Here is a 21,233-nt window from a genome sequence, read left to right on the forward strand (position 1 = left end):
CACAGGCTGTTGGAGCTCAGCTCTCAAAGACCACAGCACTCACCATGAAATTTCTGTAGCAGACATTCCATGAGGGAGGTCAGCGGCAGGGCAAGCAGGGCCAAAGCAAACGCCACATTGAAGTTCAGGAAACCATTAATAAAATAGAAGGACCAGGGCTCAGTACCTGTGGGGGAGGAGGGGAGAGAAACAAAAGATAATTAGCATGAATGATTAAAAGGACTAGATGTATGGCAGCCCCATTCTCTCTCTGCCTGACCATGATTGGGGATCAGCAGCTTCAAACATCGATTCTCTCCATACCCCATGGAGCTGAAACCAAAGAATGCAGTGAAGAGCATCTTACAGTAAGAGAAGCAGTGTGGCCTAGAGGAATGAGCACGAATCCGATTTGAGCAGCTCCTGGGTTCTAATCCTGGCTTTGCCACTGATTTACTGTGTGACTTTCTAAGTCACCTCCATCTTTCTTTCCACAGCTATAAAATGGGTTAATGATGCCAGGGGATTAGTCAATAGTGATTTGAAGGTACTTGAGTGCCAACTATTACATCACTGTCTCCATGCAAGTAACTTCATTGCTTTTACCTTTAGGGATTAACCAAAAGCACATACACCACATATTGTCTCTTCCTCTCCCCTTATTAATGGTTAAGCCTCAATGTTATACCCACTGCCTGCTGTTTATGAATCTATGGGACATTCTAACGATCAGCCCTGAAAGAATGGGCGCCTCTCAAATTGCAAATGAACAGCAGTGCAGCCATGATGCAGGACAGCCACCATCCCATTCTGAAAACCTATTTGATAATGGCAACTAAAACTGAGGTCAAGAGATTCTGCTTCTCCAAACCTGCACCCATTGCAGCAGAAAAGCTTCTCAAGTGAGAAGCAGCCACATATGCCCTGGATGTTAAGAGACTGTTACTGTCTGGAACAATGCTGTCTCACAGGCTGACAGAGCTATAAAACTTATTTCAAACAAACAAGAGAAAAGAGCTTGCATTCACACTTTATCCACCCGGGACACCTGCTGTAAAGTGAGTCTATCTGCTAGCTACATACATCTTCAGTCTCTAAAGTTTCCCAGTGTGTTTCTCCTACAGTTTAGCTTTAAGAATAGGACACAAAAACATTTGTTCAGTAAACAGTTCAACCCCTCCTACTGGTTGTTGCAAGCTTCGAAGGATGCAAATTGACAGAAATTCCAGTCCGACTGTCATTCGTTTGTACTCTTAATTCAAGATGTTAAAAATCCTGAACAGTGGGGCATGCCAGTTCCTCTCTGCACGTTTGCCACCTTCTTGGTATGATTAGTGCAATCAGTCAGTAAATGACACGCGGGGGCTTTAATCAATGCACTGTTGTGACATGTGTCACATGCCGTAGCAATTTCCTGCAATCAGAGCCACTTAAAAAGGGTCTGTGTTGAAATTAATCAGACAACTGAAAAGCAGCAAGGAAAACCTGACACCTCTGCAGCTTGTACAAGTAAATACGATTAGAAGCTGAACTCATAATGTCAGAAACAAGGAGCAGGAGTTACCAAGGCAAAGCCCAAGCAACTCACGTTTATTTGGGAATCCTGCATCCATTAGCACGGCAGCACTGGAAGCAAAATGAAATTAACGTTCTGTTGTTGTTTTTTTTAAATGGGAAAGTTTATAAGAAGTTCACCTTCAGTCCCCACCCACTCACATCACCACCTTCAAAGTCTCAGGTGAGTATAATTCTCAGCCTGCTGCCAAAGCCCAAACATGGGACACAGAATGTGACCAAGACCCAAAAGGATGAACGAACAATACTTATCCATGCAGCAAATTTGCAATGGCTGTGGGATTTCTTCCTCCAGTGTAAATAACCCTTTCCATGATCTTTATTTTATGATTCTTTATTTCTGATGTCTATAATTTTGAATAACCAAAGTGAAAGGGAAACCAAATGTGTGCAGAATGTAGGTAACTTTCAGACTAAAATGAGTGCCCCCTCTCCCCTTGGAAATCAGGGACATTTGAGAGGTATGTACGTAAGAGAAAAGCCTATAACACGGAGGGGAATTAAATTTAAACAATATTATTTGTATTACTGTAGCTTCTAGGAGCCCCAGTCATAAGGCCAGGATCTCATTGTGCTAGGAGCTTTACAGACACAGAACAAAAAGACAATCCCTGCTACAAAGAGCTTCCAATCTCAGTATAAGAACATGACTTCAGCTGTGTTGCTTATGTCCTACTGCTCTGAACTGTGATTATAGCTGAAGCATGTTAGTTAACATTCAGATAACACACTGCAATGTGCCTCAGTTTCCCCAGAGGTAAAATGGGGATAACAACTTACTTTCTTTGTAAAGCTCTTTACGATCTACTGATGAAGAGAGATATATAGGAGCTAGGTATTAATTATTAACTGAAATGATTACACCTTGTGAGAGGGAATCTTAAAAGGAAACTCTCAGATTTCAGGAGGAAATTTAGAAAACGTGGGAAGAAGAAATATTCAGTATACTCAGAGTGGTGAATGGACTCCCTGGGGGAGAACTCCGTATGTAAACAAGGGTTCGGTTTCTTCCCAGTCCGTCGGCTACTGAATTCTGTACTGCAGTAGCAATGCTGATGTGGAAGGAGTTGTGACAGGCTGTTACTTCAGCGCTGGATGGAGCGCCAGGGGCATGGGCAAGCAGGGTGGGAGGAAAGCCCCTCTCGAAACACACCTCTTCTCTGCAACGGAGTTGTGTGCCTCTCCAGTGGCCTAGCATATCATTGGCCAACATTGCGGCAGTCTCCCCTCCTGGGATCTGCTTTAATAACCCTCTTTAGCACACATGCTATCTCTGAGGAAACCCAATCCACCTGTCGATGCCTTCCCCTCTAGCTTAATTTATCCATCTGTACCAGAACCTATGAACCATCTTTTAGGTGTTCACAGCCAGGGCCAGGGCAATGTTAGACCTCACACTCAGGGTTCACAATTTCTTCCTCGAGGTCACAGGGGTTCAGGCAGTTGTTAGCCTTCCCTGGGCCATTGCCTGAAAAAACTTAACAGCCACCTGCAACTATTTCCAAATGAGAGATGCTCGGTTTACTCAGGTCTCTCCCTGAGGAGGACAGGACCTGCCTATTACATCCTGTTTTTCCCTTCCCACCAGGCCTTGCCCCACAGTCACAGGATCTGGGGGAAAACCAGGGTCAGATGAGAGCTGAGCATAGACTCCTCTCAGAAAGGCACAGCCACCTCATGACAGACTCCAATGACAACGCAGAAGACAAATGGCCTGAAGCAGTGCTTTGATGCAGAGGCCCTTTCCCTAAGTTTGCTGCAGCATGACTGAACTGCTTCTTAAAGACTAAGAGCTGGAGCCTTTTCTCCTTGTCCAAGGGCACATTTACTGCTGTGGCTCAGGAAAAAAAGCCAAATCAGGCAGGAATAATGCATCACACGGGCTAGTTAAGTGACCCGCTGACGCAAGATTTTATGTAGAAAATACAAGCTTGAGGCATGGTCGCTGTGTTGACTCATGCTTCAGAGACATTGAGTCTCTCTGCCTCCCAGTGCAACATGCCTTTATTTTTGTCATTCACAAAGGCACAAGGTGACTTGAGACACGACAGCAATGAAAAGACCACCACGCACAAGGAGAAATCCTCCCTCTGTTGGTGTTTTTCAGGGATGGGGGAACTATACTTTCACAGAACAATGGGAATAAGCTTCCCCAGTGTGACATTCATAAGACAAAGGACTGGAAGGGATCTCCCAAGTCATTCAAGCAAAACAGAACCATGCAAATCATATGGACTCATTGTGCCACGTCCAGTTTATCAGTGGTGGATTAAGAGAGCAAAGCAACTGCAACGAGTGGAAAGAGAACAATGCAGTATTTACAGTAGGGCCCACTGATGTAGCAGGCTGCATATAAGGAGAACTCCACAAGTGATTACTAAGCATCCCAGAGCCAGAAAATATTCAGCCTTCTGTTCTACTTCAGGGGCCATTACAAACTTTAAACTCAACAAGCCAGATAAAATAGGTGGTTCTTCTTCTTATTTATTTGTACTCCAGTAGCACCGAGGAGTCCTAGCCAAGGACCACAATCCCATTGTGCTAGGTGCTGTACAAACAGATGTAACTCCAGTGAAGGCCCCAAATGCTTCCAAAGGTAACCGTATTACAAGTTACAACCAACACTCCACACATAAATGGGATGGGCTCAGCAGACCAATCCACAGGGCCAGGTTCACGAAGGAATAACTCTCATTGTTCTCATTATTGCTCAGCTATTTTAACGATTTTCTCCAACTGCTCATCTTTTTAGAGACTTAAAAATATGGATCCATGATATCTGCATATGAGCCACTTTCCCCACGGACACAGGAATCTGATAACTGACAGTGGAATATTCACTACAGTGAGTGCCTACATCGGGGGAAAGTAATATCTAGAAAAAGGAAAGAAAATGCTCTTCTTGCCTGCAGGATCCCAGCTTGTAAGCAAGAAAGAGACACCACCATGTCCAGATACCACATTTATGGATGCGGCATGAGAATTCAAGTAGAACAGAAGTCGGGTTAAGGGGACGAGAATGGTGATGCCACTGTTCCTTGTCATCTGTCCCCACCCAAAGAGTAACAGCCCCTCCCTCGGGTACTATGTACTAAAGGGATGTAGCCTGTGATCACACAATCTGGGAGGAAACCAGAGTCTGAGAAAACTGAACCTAGACCCCTCATAGGGTATGTCTCCACTGCAATTAAACACCAGTGGCTGGCCCATGTCAGCTGACTCAGGCTGAAGGGGGTATACAATTGCAGCATAGACACTAGGCTCCAGCTAGAGGCCAAGCTCTGGGACCCTGCAAGGAGGAAGATTACCAGAACCCAGGCTCCAGCCCAAGCCCAAACATCTACACTGTTATTTTACAGCCCAAGCCCTGTGAGCCCAAAGCAGCTGATACAGGCCAGCCATGGATGTTTAATTGCAGTGTAGATATGCCTTTAAAGGCCCAGCCACCTCAGGACAGACTCCAATGATGTCAGCAAAGGGAGTGCAGGGAATGATAGGCCAAGAACAGTGCTTTAATCCCGGCACTAAAGATGGTGCAACCTGGTGCTTCATCAGCTCGCAGTATATTTTTATCCCGTTTCCATGAAAGCTGGGACAGCATTCCAAAGCCAACAGAACTTGCCTGCCTTTTCATCTACCGGTGTGGTGTGACTTTTCCTTATAAATAAACATTATAAAGCTTTCTAAACACACAGCATTAAGCAGACATTTCACTGAGGTTCTTTTATTTATATGAAGATGTTATATGAGTGTCACTGTGCACAAATACTTTAGAATGGATTGGTTCCCAGAGAACACCAGAAATAGCTCACACCAGCATAGAAAGGTCGGGATGAGCCCAGGCCAAACCAAACCCCATCAGAAAAAGTGTCTGAAGTTTCCATTACACAGGAGTCACTGCAATACATTTCAGATCGTTATTGCAGAGACCAAGGTCCCTGGCAAGGGCAACACTCGCCCTGTTGTACCACAAGAAACCAATCACCGTGCTGCCACACCCAGAAATGCCCTTCTATCTGAGTGATACTCCCGGGAATCGTCAGAAGTTGCCAGAGGCAAATATGGCATTAGAAACAATTCACTGCCGCAGTCTGACCCAAGTAATATCAGATGTGCAGTGGGATCTGTATGACAAGAGCAACAAAGAGATCTCGCTGCTTCCTCAGACACTTCACAGTCTCCCCTAGTCAGGTTATTTAACTGCAGCCCTGTAAGCAGTCTCTTTAATGATCCCTCATTTGAACTGATCTTAACTTCATCACAAAAAGCTCTCCATTCATTTCTAATAGCACGAGGTCAGCTGGGAGCCAGACTGGATCAAATCCCACATCCATCTAGCCTAGTATCTTGTCTCTGACAGTGATTAGCACTAGATGCTTCAGAGGAAGGTGTAAGAACCTCCTGGTAGGCAAGTGTGGGGTACTCTGCCCCAGGCCCCAGTCAGGTCTCAAACAGAGATCGGCCTAAAATCTGAAGCAGAAAGTTTTATTACTCTTCCAATTTTTGTGTTATCATTAATTATGACAACTTGGGATGTTCTTGATGTCCAACACCTTTTTGAATTGTGCTAAGATACAGGCCTTAAGAACCTCCTGGGTCATTCAGTTCCACAGACTAATCGCACCTGGTGTGAAAAAATTTGCTTTGATACCTTGTGAATTTTTATCACCTGAACCAAATTCTAATCCTGTCTCTGCCACTGACTTCCTTTGCGATCTTGGGCAAACTGCTTTCCCTATTCTGTGCCTCAGCTTTCTGATCTGGATTCTTAAAGTACCAATGAGTAACTCATATAAAGCCAAAGCCCATCCTAACTCCAGAAAGATTGTCATAATGAACAGCAGCATGCAGAATTAACTAACTTTTGTCTTTCTCCAGATTCCTGCAAATGCCCTCTGGTAACCTCTCTTCTGCTGCATGCCAGCAAAGCTCAGATCATATATTGTCATAGAAGCAAGGAGATCCCCAAGACACAATGTGGAAGCAGAGTCTGTGAAGAACTGATGAGAAGTGAAAGGACTCTGTGCTCTCAGTTACATGCCTGACTCCGCACCCTGTCTGGGTGAGACCGGAACAGCCTCAAACAGGATTAAAGCTGACAAACAGACTCTCTTGCTTTGGTTTAAGAGTGTAACCAACATTACTCAGACAGATGATGAGTCATGTAGCTGTTTGGTACAAACAACCACTTTCAATAACGCTCATAAAACATGCGGAGGAAAACATAACTGTACCTTGGGGAGAATCTGAAATTTGCAAAATTGGGCACAAATGAAATGCAATGTAGTCACATTGGATCTCAAACAGGTTTGCTGCTAAGAGTTCTCAGCTGTGAAGCGTAGGCTGCTGAGACATCCCGTGATGTTTTTGCGGTGCACCAGAACTTCAAAGCTAGAAACTCATTCAAAGCAACTTAGCTTAGAATTGAGCAAAACAAACAGGAAATGTAAAAATGCGGGTGGTATTCCTGACTAAAGAGAGACATCCAGTGGCAACAGACAGGAACTGCCTCACTGGGGAGCTTGCTTAACAGCATCAAATGAGCCCTCACAGCACACCCCGATATTTTGGTATAACACACTCACCGTAAAGATCGGGTCCGTGAGGTGTGAAGACATTGTATAAAACAATGTTGAGAGGAGTGATTACCAGCTTCCCATAGTAATAGCTGTCAACAATCACAAGGGGAACCTGGAACAAAGCATTTAAAATTCATGTAGCGCTGGCAGCTTTGACCAGAAATTCCAAATCAGTGAGGGGCTGTCCAGTGTGTAGTGTCACTGCCAAATTTCCATATTTGTGCCAGGGTATAAACAGACTTCCAGCCCCCATGCTGCATAAATGATAGGTACATGATGCCTGGCTCTAACTGACAGGGCCCCTGCAAGATAGGTGCAGCTATTCGGTGATGCAGCTTCTTCCAGGAGTATAAAGGGTTTTGAGTCCACACCATAATTCATTCAACATGCAGCAATGAATTGGAGATGCTGAGTGCAAAAGGGGAGTTTGGTTCCTATGCCCCTGCTAGTCTCTTGCCCCTCTGAGACTGGACAGTGAACCGCAAAGGCTTTGAGCAGCGTCTCATTAACCAAATCAGCCTCTGGGGCAGAGCACTCAGCAGCAGCAGCCAGCACTGGCATGTGCTGCTTTGGGCAGTGGGATACGTGTTTTGTCCATCCCTCTGGGAATCAGGTAACAAGTACCATACCTGGCAGGATACCCCTGCTCTGCACCCTCTGTACAGATACTAGAGACTGATTTCAAGTTCTGATTAAGACTGATTCAGCTAGAGCCTGGAGGAACAACAAGCAGAGACTAAAAGCCCTCTGGGAGCAGAAAATGGAAGTCAGTCCTTTGCAGGAGAGGCAGGGTGAGGGGATCATTGCATGGAAGCTACATAACTTCTCAGCCTTTGAAATCACCTGTAAGAATGAGGGGAGTGAGCCAGGAACAGAGATGTTCTTAGGAGCAGAGGGGGCGGCTATTGAGCGCAGGGAGATTCTTGTTAATAAGAATCTCAGCAGACAATGGGCAAGTCCTCTGAAAGGGCTCTCCCTGAAAATGACCCCTGACTCTGTTACAAGCCCAGCCTAGCTCTTCCATTGGGCTTTATTACAGGAACTTACCAAAAATAGGATCAGGGCCACCAGACACCAGTTCACGAAGCTCTTCCACCTCCGCTTTATTATCAGCAAGTCAACGGCAATAGGTAGCCTGCAAAAGACAACATCTGCATCAAGAACCTTTTTCAATCTATCAATCACCTTGAGAATCCTTGTTGCCTTCTCCCCCCAGGTTCAGGAAGACAGTTAATGGGGGGGAGAGAGGGAACAACGGACTCTCTCTCATTAGTCTCAAGCCAGGAACCGACTCCCTGCCAGTCCTTCATCAAACTGTTCCTTTTTCCAAGGGAAATATTTCAGCAAATCTAACAAGACATCTCGGCATGGATTGTCAGCAGCAGGGATCAAATCTGCGATCTCTGGATATTAAAGCACAATCCTTGATTGCCTAAGCTAAAAACCCCAGCAGCATAAGCCCAGTCCATAGCAAGCACATTAACCTCTGTATTTGCCCAGTTACCAGCCCAGCACTACACTGAGAGCATGCAGGTTATACAAACACCATCTAGACTCTGGGTAATATGTACCAAACGGAGGCAGGGTTTTCCTAATGGTGCCACAGCCTCCCAGCCAGACAGTTGAGCACTCGGCCTTGAAAAGCACAGAACCTCTGTCAGGTCTCTGAGCTTTCCTCTCCTTACCCAAGAGCTGCACTGAAAGGCCAGCCCACGATGGCTCCAGCTGCCACGCCCAGCACGGCTATTGAGGTCTTATCCATATACCAGCCCGTCATGGCAACCACTGTGGTGTACATACAGAAACTGCTGGGGAGGAAGGCTACAAAGCAAAGAAAGGAAGAGGTCAGCTAAACTTTCACATAGGTAAAATACTGCATAGGGTCTATTTAAGGCTCTGTAACAGGCAGAGCATAGTCTGCTATAAACACTGGGAATTAAATCCTGGCCACACTGAAGCCAATGGCAAAATTCCCACAGATTTCAACAAAGCCAGGATTTCACACCATTTCCTCCAGTTAAGAGCCTTCTCACTGTATTCTGCCAAGATTAAGACCAGAAATATCCAAGTACTAAAGGTCCATTTGCTCATAACCTGCCACATTCCACAGTGGCAGCCCACCCAAACGGCCAGTATTTGCAGATATATGATTACCCATAACACTTGCTCTAGTATCTGTGTCCTTTTTTAATCGGAAAGACGATATGAACTTGCTCACAGGGCAAACGGAGATTGGGATGGACTGGGCACGGTCCTCGAGAAACCAAGTGGGATTACGGGGAAATAAACAGGGAACAAAACATGAATAGTGCTGGAAAGAGCTTTCCAGCTGTCATTGTAAACAAAGGCAGTGCAGAATAGATCTCAGACATCATCTGGCTATGACACCTCCCCTCCTTCTTAGGTCATGTCAGCACCAAGTGCAAGCAGTCATGGCTCGAAATTACTTCCAACTGCCACCTTTGCAGAAAATGTCCCTTCACCTGCACACAATACCCACTCCAAGTGTTTTACAAACCTGGGTTGCAATGGCTGCCTTGGCAGAGACCATTTAAATGGCAGGGGTACATTAAGGCACATTATAATGCCAGCCTACCGCAAGATAACACCTTTTCTCCCCCTGGTTAAAACTGGGCCACAGGCCTGTGTGGAAATGTCAAAAACACTTAAAGAAAGTAGTCTCAGAATGACTAGATTCAGTTTGAGAGCAAAGAGGTTTGAAAGATATGGCTCTCTGAGACGGGGGACTGCAGCAGAAACAAATACCGCCAGGGAGAAGGAAGATAAAGGAAAGAAGTGAGACACATCTGGCATAACAGTTGGTCTCTGGCCAGATTTTCCTTTAGAAATGTCTGAAGCAGGAGAGCGATGGATTATCCATGTCAAGCACTGGGCACTGAGTAGTTATGGGAACATTTTAAGGTAATGCTTTAAAAAAACGCACTGGAGCTTTTCCCCTCCGAACCCACCAAGGCATTCCTGAGAGTGGGTCACTCTAACAACTGCTGCTGAGCAAGCCTACCTGCAGCGGAGCAAAACATCCCAGTGCTGAGAACTAAGAAGGCCAACATCAGCCGGCTCACATGCAGCCCAAACCTCTTACACACGGCCCTAGGGAAGCAGAGAGAAAATCAGACATAGCGCCATGGAAACATCAGGGCACAAAAGAAAAAACACTGCACCAATCAATAGCTACTGCATGCAGAGCTGAAAGCAGCTCTCGCGCCTCTTGGGAACCCCAAGCTGGCGGGCTCTCACTCCTCAGCCCCTGGAGACAAATGGATGGAAGAAGAATGGATACTCTGAACCCATCTACACTTGGATTTCAGCCCTCTGCATAGCTACGCCAGTGCAAACCCCTACTGTAGAGATGGTTTGCACTTGGGGGAATCATAGAAAGACAGGAATTGCCAGACTTGGTCAGACCTGTGGCCCACTGAGTTCAGTATTCTGTCTCCACGTGTGCTTCACCAGCGTACATAGTATCTGCACTAAGAGTTTGCATTGGAGCAGATACGCCAGTAATTGCTATTCCATAGTACACCAGACCTCTGTTTTACCAGTCACAGTAGCTGGTCACCAGTAGCACCATACCAAACGCTGCAGACTGCTTCCCAGAATCAGGATCAATGCCATCTCATGGCTGCTGCCATTGGAGATGCAAAGTGGGACAACGATGGCTCGAAAAGAAGTGGCAGGCTAAGACTTCCCACTTGGACCAGCTAATTGCATGATCAGGCTACTGCTTTATGGAGCTGTAAACTCCACTGGAGTTACCCCTCAGCTGGGATAAACAGAGCCAAAGAACTTGGGAGTGATACTGAATTTTGAAGCTTTCCAGTGCATCACAGCTGAAATCACCTACATAAAATGAAGTCTGCTGTTTCCCCTCTTTGACACACCCAGTACAACTCAGCTCTGACAACTCTGCTGATGTCAGTGGGAAAGCTGTGCCAAACGCCAGAGTTAAGACTTACTCAGTGGACTTCAGAGCAGAATTTGGCCACAGTGGCAGGATTCTAACCAATGTTTCCCTAGGAATCTTTGCTGGATACGTATTTTGACAGATTTCAATGTGATGCACTATATTCACGTAAGACATTTTTATATGGGTTTGTGGGTATATTTTCAGCCCTCATTGTCAGTGGCAATAACCAACCTTGTTGTTCACATTAGGCTATTCACTGAGCAAATAGCTTTGTCTACTCACTTATAAAAGTAAAGCTCACAAATGCAACTCAAGAAGGCCAAGAGACATCGCAGGAAATAAAAGACGAGAACCTAGGAGAAACATTCAGAGTCAGAAATGGAATTTATAAATGGAATTGAAGTGCCTGCTGGTAAACTGTGGAGCAAAAATGTGAAAGGCTAATACAAGATGGAATAACTACTGCCATGGTGAAAACGTCACAAGATCTACTTGTTAAATGACGGAGCCAAAGTCCACTCAATGTGGTGCCCGATCCCACACCCACTGATATCAATGGCAAAGTTCCACTGATTTGAAAGGCACAGGATCTGGCCCTTTGACACTAAGTCCTTTATGGCAAAACGGTGAGAAAGAAATGACTCCATGGAACAGGACCCTGAGCTAGCCTGCCCTTTCCTCTTTCAAGTCTTGAGGACCAAAGCGTTAACTGCAACATTACAAAGGGAAATTATCCCAAATATCCATCTGCTCTACCTAGCCAGCAATCACACATGCACACAGGAGCATCTCGGTACTAAGGGGTGGCACTATACATAGTGTGGCAAATATGTACCCAAGCAACATGTTTTTTTTAAAATGCTTCTTTTTCACTTTCTCGTCTCTGCAGCTTATAATGTGTTATGCAGGAAGTGCAGTAAACTGACATTTACATTTTGATCTTAAAAATGAAACCATTAAAAAAACATTGCAAAGGCAATACCGGATGAAATTTCCAGAGCATACAAGTGAAATCAGCTATATATCTTCTAAGAAGCTTAACAGCAGGTTTGAGACCATTATTCTCTTAGACCAGTGGGATCTCAAAATTTTGTACTGGTGACCCATTTCACATAGCAAGTCTCTGAGTGCGACCCCCTCCCCCATAAATTAAAAACACTTTTTAATATATTTAACACCATTATAAATGCTGGAGGGAAAGCGGGGTTTGCGGGGGGGGGAGGCTGACAACTCACAACTCCCCATGCAATAACCTCACATCCCCTTCAGGGGTCTCAACCCCCAGTTTGAGAACCCCTGCTTCAGACTGCTTTGAAAAGCTCAGTCATTATGTCAAAGTCTGTGTCCTGGCCTGAATACATGGCTACTTTCAAGAGGCACCTTTCAAACAGTTTCTAGCCTGCCTTTGGTTCACAAACCCTACTAACCATATTCCTTCTGCACTCACTTAGACACCCATGTGCATGCACAAGCACGTTAAATAAGAATCCCAATGTCCTTTGTGTCAAACAGTTGCTTTCTTTGATACAGACAAAAAGCCAGATGGTTTCTCATAAGCAAAACTTCCACACAAATGATTTACCTTATTTGTCCGTAGAACTCTAACATGGAATAAGGCTGGCAAGGCATGAAGCCACAGGTAAGCATAGGAGCGAATGGCATAGACTGGAGAGTATTCCCATGTCTGGAACCCTTTCCCATAGATGAGGTAGTGCATCTACAAATCCCATTTAAAAAAAAATACAGGTTAAAAAGAGGACACGTTTTTGCTTTAGCCATTAGCAAACAATAGCATAAGAAGATTGATATGTTGAGGGCACAGATCAGCATGAGACAGCTCTAGGCAAATCCGTATCAAGAATCTGAGCAGACCAATTACAAAGCCTCAAATTACTCTACTAAGCAGGAGAAGCCACTCACCGGTTCCCAGTAGTTAAAAGTCTCATCACAATCTGAGATGTTACTCAAGAGGGCAGCGCAGAACCGAGCTGAGATTAGACACTTGAAAGCTGTGGATCCTTCAGGTGCCCAGACCTGACCTGCCTTGTTCCCGGATGGCCTAATCAAGAGCAAAGAACTAGTGTCACAAGGATTTACTGGAGTGGATGATATAAGGTAACAGAATAAAGAGCAGCAAGATGACACAGGGCAAAGAACTCAAGAGACTGGGAAATCCACACAGAAAGAGTTAAGACATTCAAGGAAGCAATGAATATGTCTGTACTCCCTCTTCAGTATCCTTAAAACACACTCTGAATCAAAAAAGGCTACAGCTCTTTGCATCCTCCATTCAGATTCTTCTGCTCAGGGCATGACAGGCATCCTGTTCATTACATTTAAATTCAAGTTGGTTTATCCATTTACACATCTAATCAATGCCACTTCTTAGGCAGTTACTTGATTTAACTGACCCTCACACAACCAGTGACCCTTAAAATAGAGTGAGGAAAATGTCTTTAATGTATTTACGTGGTCCCACCACTGTTATATCTGAACAACTCACAATCTTTAATACATTTATCCTCACAACAGGAGAGTGGTCTCACCACCATTTTACAGACATGAAGGTGAGGCACAAAGGAACAAAGCAACTTACCCAAGGAAGTCTGTGGCAGAGCAGGGACTTGCACCCAGGGCTCCAAAGTCCCCGGCTAGTGCCCTAATCACTGGACAGTCCTTCCAACCCTCGAATTCCCATCCTAGCACTTACCAGACCCAGCCCTGCTTAGGCTGTGAGGTTGGATGGCACCTTGGCACCAAGTGATACAGCTACATTTCTAACTATACTGAGGAAATGTACATGGCCAAAGGCTCTGCTGTTTTTTGTTTGTTTGTTTTTATTACTGTTATATTTACTACAGATCAAACCTAGTTTTGATGTCAGCAAATCTCTGCTATTGGGGTCCTTGTACCGCACCCACCATTGTGGCATCTCAGCACCTTTATGTAAAAGATAGTCCAAACAAATGCATGCCAGATCAACTTCTACCCATTGGGTCCCTCTGGTATAAGAGGTGGCTAGAGCTAGATTCTGGTGGAACCATCCTGCAATGTTCAACAAGTCTAGCTTGATGCCAGGCTCTGCTTGCAGAAACTGAGCCCTGGTGCATTCACCGAGCAAAGCCCTTGCTAATGTCTAACAGTCCCAGGCTACCCTGGGCCACCCCACAAGGCTTTGGAAACTGACAGGTCCATTCATAGGGAGACAAGGCGGGTGTGGTAATATTTGGATCCAACAGAATTTATTACCTCCCCCAACCTGTCTCCCTCATATCCTGCGACCAGCAGGGCTACACCACCATTGCAGGGATCCCTTCATGATTTCTTTATCAGGCTGGCGCGTGCCGTCTACAAGCAGCTCACTCGCCAGGTGGTAAGGTGTCCACTCTGCACCAGCCTCAGGTGCTGGATTCCCGGGCCGGGTTCCCCTGCCCAGGGAGGGCGGCTGGGCTCCCGGCCCGGCGCCTGCCCCCTTGCACCCGCGGGGACAAGCCCACCAGCGCGCCGCCCGCCTGCCACCTACTCCGCCTTGGCCTCCTCCGGCCCCGGCCCCGGGCCCTCCTCTCGCTGCCGGCCCGGGTCCCCGCCGCCTCCCCTCGGCCGCTGCCGGGTCCCTTTGGCCGCCATGCCGAGCTCGGGCAGCAGCGCGCCGGGCTCCTCCTGCTGCTCGCGGGAGGCGCACGGGCTGAGGCCGGCGGCCGCCATACTTAGTGCGGGCACCGGCAGCTGCTCCCAGCCGGGCCCCGAGACGCTCCGTGCTCACCTGGGCCGGGCTCCGGTCCGCTCCCTGCAGGGGAGAGCGCCCCGCTGTACACTGAACGTGCAATTCTCACCGTGCAAGGGGGGTGCATAGGAGAGCGCCCCCCTAGGCACCGAGCATGCAAGTCTCATTGTGCAAGCGGGAGTGCAGGGGAGAGTGCACAGCTGTGTGCAATGTGCACCATTTCTCTCCGTGCAAGGGGGGTGCACAGGCGAGCACACAGCTGTGTGCAATGTGCACCATTTCTCTCCGTGCAAGGGGAGTGCACAGGAGAATGCACAGCTGTGTGAAATGTGCACCATTGCCTAGGTGCAAGGGGGTGCATAGGAGAGCACTCCACTGTGCATTAAGCATGCAAGTCTCACCCTTCAAGGAGGTACATAGGAGAGCAAGCTGTTGTGCAAGTCTCTCCTTGCAATGGGAGAGGATTGCATAGGAGAGCACCCCACTGTGCAATTCTCATCATGCAAGTAGGGTATAAAAGATGCCGCACTGTGCAATGGAGTGTGTGCAAGTCTAACAGTGTAAGGGGGTGTAAAAAGACCACTTGTCTGCAATGAGTCTAATGGTGCAGAGGGGTGCACAGCAGCATGTGCTCCTAAGTGAACAACAGTCTGCCAGGGATTGGGTGCAAAGAAGTGCATCCCATTAAGCATGGAACTAAGTCTCCCCCAGCTTAGGGGTGTAGGTAGAATGCCTCTTAAGTAGGCCACCCCCTCTTATGAAATTGAAAAATTCTAGGACAATCCAAAACCAGTTACAGTTGTTTAATAAGAACACTGTCCTTTATTATGATTATGCTATGCACCACAGTATGATGTTATGAGTGCTACCTATACCATCCATACACAGCATGGTTTGTTATTCTCCTGAGCACTCCCAGTCTTGCCTTCAACCCATTATCAATTCCTAAACTGTAAACAAAACTGTCAAAAAAAGTAGGATCACACCACTTATCATAGTTCCAGCTCCTCCCTGCAACAGCTGCACCTATTAGAGACTCAAAAGAGCCAACTTCAAACCTTTATGTACCTACCACTGCCATAGATTAATCAACTTCTGCTCTATCCATGCCAGAGAAAGAGATGCCACAATTCTGAGGAATTCTTGAGTTCAGACATGTGTTGACTTTTTGTAGTAAGACCACTTAAGCCTCCATAGCTGGACCCAAAAATGCTCAGACATTTTAAACAAGTAATGGGCAACTGTTGAAGTTTTCCTATTTCAAGCATACCTAATCAGAGTGGCCATCAATAAGTGCTTCTGGCCGAATGTAATCAAGCAACATTTGGCAGACTTGTCCAGAACATTACCATAAACCTACCTCTGGCACAAATGAGCAGAATCACTTCTAACGCCACCTTTTTCTAGAAACCTGATAAAGAAAAACACCCATGGAGAACTGGCATTTCAACAGTCATATGCAGTCAGACAAGGGGAAGGCAGCTGGAATTTATTTTTAAGAGCAGAATTAAAGGCAGGTATGTAACATTTTTAATTAATCTGCACACCCTTTATAAGAGGCAGAATTTAGCTAAACAGAATAGTAACACACAGTGTTAGGGACCACACAACATGAAGTCCAGGCTTCTCACAGCAAAGTGGTGCTGTTGATGAAGGTCCAGAAATAGCATACAATAATTTACCTAAGAGTTATGTGCAAACATTGCTGTATCTCCTTTCTAAACTGCAACTGCATCTCTGCCACCTGCTGGCGAGTAAGAGCCTTGTCACAGGACTGGAAGGTTAGTCTGTAGCAGAGGCTGATTTGTCCAGTTTGTGGATGCTGAAAGCTGTCAAGGAGTTGAATGGACACAACAGTTTCCTGTGACACACACCTGGCAATAGTGTGAAATGCAACTTCATCAAACTGTTCACACTCAGGAACCCAGAAGCTGACATCATGCACATAGGAAGGTGGATAGAGTGAAAAGCTCTTGAAAGGTCCTAACTCTCCTCCAATAAACTGATTCAGAAAACGCTCATCTACGGTCCATAGCATTCGCCAGTCAGAAATTCCACAAATTTGCATGGCTACCAGGTCAAGATTCACTGATGCACACACAATGCCCAGTTCACGATTTATTGGCCCACAGGGAGCTGCTGATATGGCTCCTATGCAAGAGACACTGGCTTTGGAGTCTGAAGTGTCAGTTTTCACACAGATGAAATATTGAGTTTTATCCAGCTGAGGGTCAGGCCTGACTGAATCATTTAGCTCAACTGTTTCAGAGCTTTTTGGTTCTTCTACTGTGGAGTTCAATGTAAAACATGAAAGAGATGGGAGCAGAGAACTTAAAGTGTATTTAATATTATCCATAAGCATCTGGATACATCTGCCCTCTGTACCCTTATCAACTGCACACATAAAAAGAGTCTCATGAAAAACAGGCAGTGTGCGCGGAGAGATCAGACACTTCCTGAAGACAGGCCCACTGAGAACGTGCAGAGTCCCAGGGAGAAAGTTCAGCCTTCGTATCACATCCTGAACATGAACCAGAAGGGAAGATCTACGATAATGTTCTGAAAGCTGGTCTCCTTCCTGAGCCTTCATTCTGTCATCTTGGTCTATGTCCCTGCAGAAATTAACGCCAGGAAATAAGAAACCTCTTGCTGTTCCCTTACCTATAGGATCAGAGTTTGGGTTTTCCTCTGTGTTGGGAATGATCCAAAAGGCGTTTGACTGAGGAACAGCACTTAGGCAGCCTTGGTGCAGGAGAGACAGGGAGTGGTCAACCCTTTGTAATGGGAAGGTTTGGCTGAGTTGAGCAATGAGCTTTTCATTTATAGTTCTTACAGGATGATCTGAATTGGTATCTAGGAAACGCCTATTAAAAACAAAAACAGATTATAAAAATCATTGTACTTAGGCTTGTAAACACATTTTCCTCTGTTTATAATTAAAGACAAATATAATGACTTCTCCAAAGTGATCTTAGTGTTAAGTTTGTTTTCAATAGCCACGTGGACAGGGAAAAATCTTTAGTCATGGTGGCATACTTATTACCAAGACATCTGCAGGACATAAGGATGTGTGTTAAGAGTTGCAATTGAGGATTAGCTGCACTTCAGCTGGTGGAAAGGGGAGGACTTTCCTAGCAATTATCAGCTGACTTCCATTCACTATTAGAATTACAAGCTTATTTAAGAAAGCCAATCAAAAGTATGTTAGCTCTGGATATATTCCAGAATATGAACCAGTTTAGAGACAGATTAAAAACTAAGTTTTTATTCCTAATTAGCCTTAGCAATATTAGTACAGACTAAGCCACCTACACAGGACTGCTCCCAAATCACTGCACAATGTATAAATTATAGCTTCCCTCTTCTACTGCTGTAAATATGAACAGTAACATCTTCTCTCTTCTGAAGCCTTATGCTAAGTGGACCATAAATATGATCATTTTTATGTTGGTGTCAAATTTGCTCTCTCTCTCTCAAAGGAAATGGAATTTGGAACATTTAATGATTACCTGTCTCAGAGACGCAAACTGATCATTCATGCAAGATTGTGGATTAAGTTAGCAATAGACTCAAGCACGGTCTGGTTTTGTTCAGAATAGCCCAAATGCAGCCTGGTGAACAAATCTACAATCAAACCAGATATTGGACTTGAACACTTACCTGTTAATTTTATCCACAAATATTTCTGGAACCTGGAAGGAAAGTCTCTTGCCCTCCAGTTCAGTTTGGCAGATCACAGGCCTGGGATGTGGAAATGGCAAGCCCCGAGTGAAGATGTGGTTTAATGCACCTTCTACAGAGAAGGATTTATCCTGACTCCTGGCAAGGCACACACACAAATGCACCATCTGGTAAAGTAACTGATATTTGACCAATATTAAACACACAAATGTAAAGTGACATTGAATAACTAGTAAACTGATAAGACTGAGTCAGCATAATGTTGTCTAAATTGCAGAAGATCTAGCGTGCAACCTTTGTCTAAGCAAATAGACCAATCATAGGATTTGGCTCTCCCCAACCCCTTAATATTACTCATTTCATTTGGAAACAGAAATGCTAATCCTGAGATTTAAGATAGCATTTTTTCTGGCAGATACTCTCTCAAAAGGCAAGAATTTCACTGTTTCTTATCCACCCTACTAAGAGATGGAAGAGAAGTATATTGTATTTTTATAGAAAGAAGAAAATTAGAGATGGGTTTCCTCCACAAGACAATGCTCTGGACTATGGTGTTGGGCACTACGGAAATACCTAAGGAGCAGCATGAATATCAGTGACTTCTTTTTGCAGCATCTATAGGTTACCTGTAGCCAGTGCACTTATATCCATGAACATCCTCTAAGTTGAAGGGATGAACGTCACTCAAGATAAATCCTGCGCCCGCTGCTAAAGCCACAACTTGCCAGCTGTTGTGCCACTCTCTCATTGGCTGGTCAGCAGGCGTCCCTCCCTGCCCTTTGCAAAGAGCCACATGGACCTCTCCCTTCTCTGTAAGCACGTCTGCACAGCTAGAACAAGAACCAGCCAGTAATACTCTTGCAGGACACTCAGAAACAGAACAGTGACGGTAAAGTACATGGAGGGAAAGGGCCCTTTCTAAAGAATGTTTTTTAAAGTCTCGGAAAATTGCTTTGAATTTAAGGCAGTAGTTTCAGGAACCAAAACGCAGCTTCTAGAAAGTGTCTCAGCAGACCACATGGTAAGAGTTAAGTCTGTGCTACTTAGTTTCACTTTACTCACCTACAGAAAAACTTCATAAGAAGCTCTCTATTCTTTGTCACCCCAGCTTTCCTCCCATAGTGAGGGAAATTGAAATAAATGCAATCAAAATTTCTCTTTGCTGGCAAAAAGTAATCCTTCAGTTTGGTACAGTCCACACAAAAGCCAACTTCAACCCCTGCAAAAGTAAAGGAAAGCACGAGAGCAGGGGATTTAACATGATAGAATCTTCATTGAAAAGCCTAGAATATATATATAAGTAGGTAGAAAGGAGAGAGTAGAGCTGGGTTATTTTAATGGAGCTTTCAATCTGTCAAACAGCTTCTACTGTTAGTCATAAAGATGGTAAGTGAAAAGGAAAAGCAAGTTCTCGTTTCAAAATCATAGGTATTATATAGATATATAGTCCCATCTAGTTCATCCCATGGAGGCCAATGCAAGATTGTTCCCCCATCATATTTTCTAGTGCTTTGCACAATCCAGTTTTAAATATCATATGGCATTTCCTTTCTTCTTTCCTTACCCCTACTGGAGGTGATGTTAGGAAGTTAACCCCCTTTTATTTCTGCTGCTGGTGGTTTTTGTTTTCTTTAGTGTGATTCTGATTAGATTTGAAGGTATGAGTATTTGGAGGGTTCTTCACTCCTGTGAGGGAATTTCTCTAGAATCTCCGTCATTTCTTCTAGGGAAATGTTCTCTGGTCTGAAATTGATATTTGGAGGAATATTTGAAGTGCCTTAATTGCTCCTACAAAACCATCTCCTATTTTAGTTAACTTTGTTCTTTCCCCAAAGGCCCTTTATCATTGTTATGACCAATAATATTGTTCAATACAGGGATCTTGTTTCAATAGCTGTTAAAATGCATTTCCTGTGAAACAATTCCACAGCCTGATAAATCTCACTGTCTGGAAGAATTTCACTATATTTTTCCCCTTATAATTTTAATCCACTCCCTCAGTTACTCACCCAGACAGCTGTGGGGGATACTTAGCATTCAGCACAATATGGCAAAGTGATTTCCTTTGGGATTTCTTTACCTTTCCCTCTCAGATGCTGTATGTTTGTTTTAGCAAGTGCCTGTCTGGAAACTCTCTCTTCGCTCTCATAGCAAGTAGCAATGATACAAGTCTCACCATTGCTTGCATCACACAAGGAGGCAGAGAAGGAAAAGTTTCCTTCCCCAACTAGAAGGAGTCGGCGGGTGGGTCTCATGGTATCAAAATCCTAAAAAGTATAAAGATAGGTCAGGGCCCCCTTGTGCTGTCACAGTTTCAGCCTCTAACAAGAGGCCTGGTAGCCTCATGCATTACAAGGGGCTGCCAAAGTGTGGGGGTTGAGGACCCACGTGAACAGTTCACTTGCCTCCCTCTTTGGGGGAAAAGGGCCTCCCCGCTTCATCCCCACCCTCCCGCGTGGGAAACAGACCGTACACCTCTCCCCATCTGCACCGCAGCACTGGGACGGCAGACAGCACCACCCGCCCCCCGCTGGGAGGGGAGACGATCCCGGCCCACCACAGCCCAGGGCCTCGTCCCGGGGCCTCTCAAGGGGACCGCACCCCCCTACCCACCAATGCCCAGGCCGTCGCTCCCTTGCTCTGTCACCTCGCGGTGTGATTGCCTCACTTCCGGCGCGCCGCTCGTGACGTCAGACGCGTTTCCCGGCTGCCATGGGAACAGGTTCGGCTCCGCCTCGCTAAGCGGCAAGTCGGGACCAGCCGGCGA

At 45.4% G+C, this 21,233-nt stretch overlaps 2 protein-coding genes across 11 annotated transcripts in view; both read right to left on the reverse strand.

The window, feature by feature from the left end:
* The window catches only part of ALG9 (ALG9 alpha-1,2-mannosyltransferase), a 49,971-nt gene extending 35,460 nt beyond the window's left edge, over positions 1-14,511 (reverse strand). Inside the window, exons 1-9 of one of the 3 annotated variants that reach the window (XM_030538078.1) lie at positions 14,311-14,511; positions 12,982-13,120; positions 12,644-12,778; positions 11,344-11,414; positions 10,156-10,244; positions 8,819-8,954; positions 8,181-8,268; positions 7,140-7,245; positions 44-166 (exon numbers count right to left, since the gene is read on the reverse strand). In XM_030538078.1, the coding sequence (XP_030393938.1) occupies positions 44-166; positions 7,140-7,245; positions 8,181-8,268; positions 8,819-8,954; positions 10,156-10,244; positions 11,344-11,414; positions 12,644-12,778; positions 12,982-13,120; positions 14,311-14,333 (910 nt within the window). In that variant the 5' untranslated portion in view covers positions 14,334-14,511. The remainder of the gene's footprint in view (positions 1-43; positions 167-7,139; positions 7,246-8,180; positions 8,269-8,818; positions 8,955-10,155; positions 10,245-11,343; positions 11,415-12,643; positions 12,779-12,981; positions 13,121-14,310) is intronic. The other 2 variants (XM_030538079.1, XM_030538080.1) reach the window with 2 other exon arrangements.
* A 1,746-nt stretch (positions 14,512-16,257) lies between these two features.
* Positions 16,258-21,199, reverse strand: FDXACB1 (ferredoxin-fold anticodon binding domain containing 1). Of its 8 annotated transcripts, none has more exons than XM_030538073.1 (6): positions 21,114-21,199; positions 20,547-20,733; positions 19,529-19,685; positions 19,093-19,296; positions 18,446-18,604; positions 16,258-17,649 (listed from the first exon to the last, which is right to left on the reverse strand). In XM_030538073.1, exons 2-6 carry the CDS (start codon positions 20,719-20,721, stop codon positions 16,464-16,466), a joined length of 1,881 nt encoding a protein of 626 aa, XP_030393933.1. In that variant the 5' UTR covers positions 20,722-20,733; positions 21,114-21,199; the 3' UTR covers positions 16,258-16,463. The 8 variants fall into 8 exon arrangements, with proteins under 8 accessions (XP_030393933.1, XP_030393931.1, XP_030393932.1 ...); XM_030538071.1 differs by having other exon boundaries at positions 21,080-21,172; XM_030538072.1 differs by lacking the exon at positions 21,114-21,199 and adding an exon at positions 20,935-21,073.
* Between the last annotated feature and the right edge of the window lie 34 nt (positions 21,200-21,233).

This window comes from Gopherus evgoodei, chromosome 19, assembly GCF_007399415.2.
Source record: "Gopherus evgoodei ecotype Sinaloan lineage chromosome 19, rGopEvg1_v1.p, whole genome shotgun sequence".
Taxonomy (NCBI): Eukaryota; Metazoa; Chordata; order Testudines; family Testudinidae; genus Gopherus; species Gopherus evgoodei.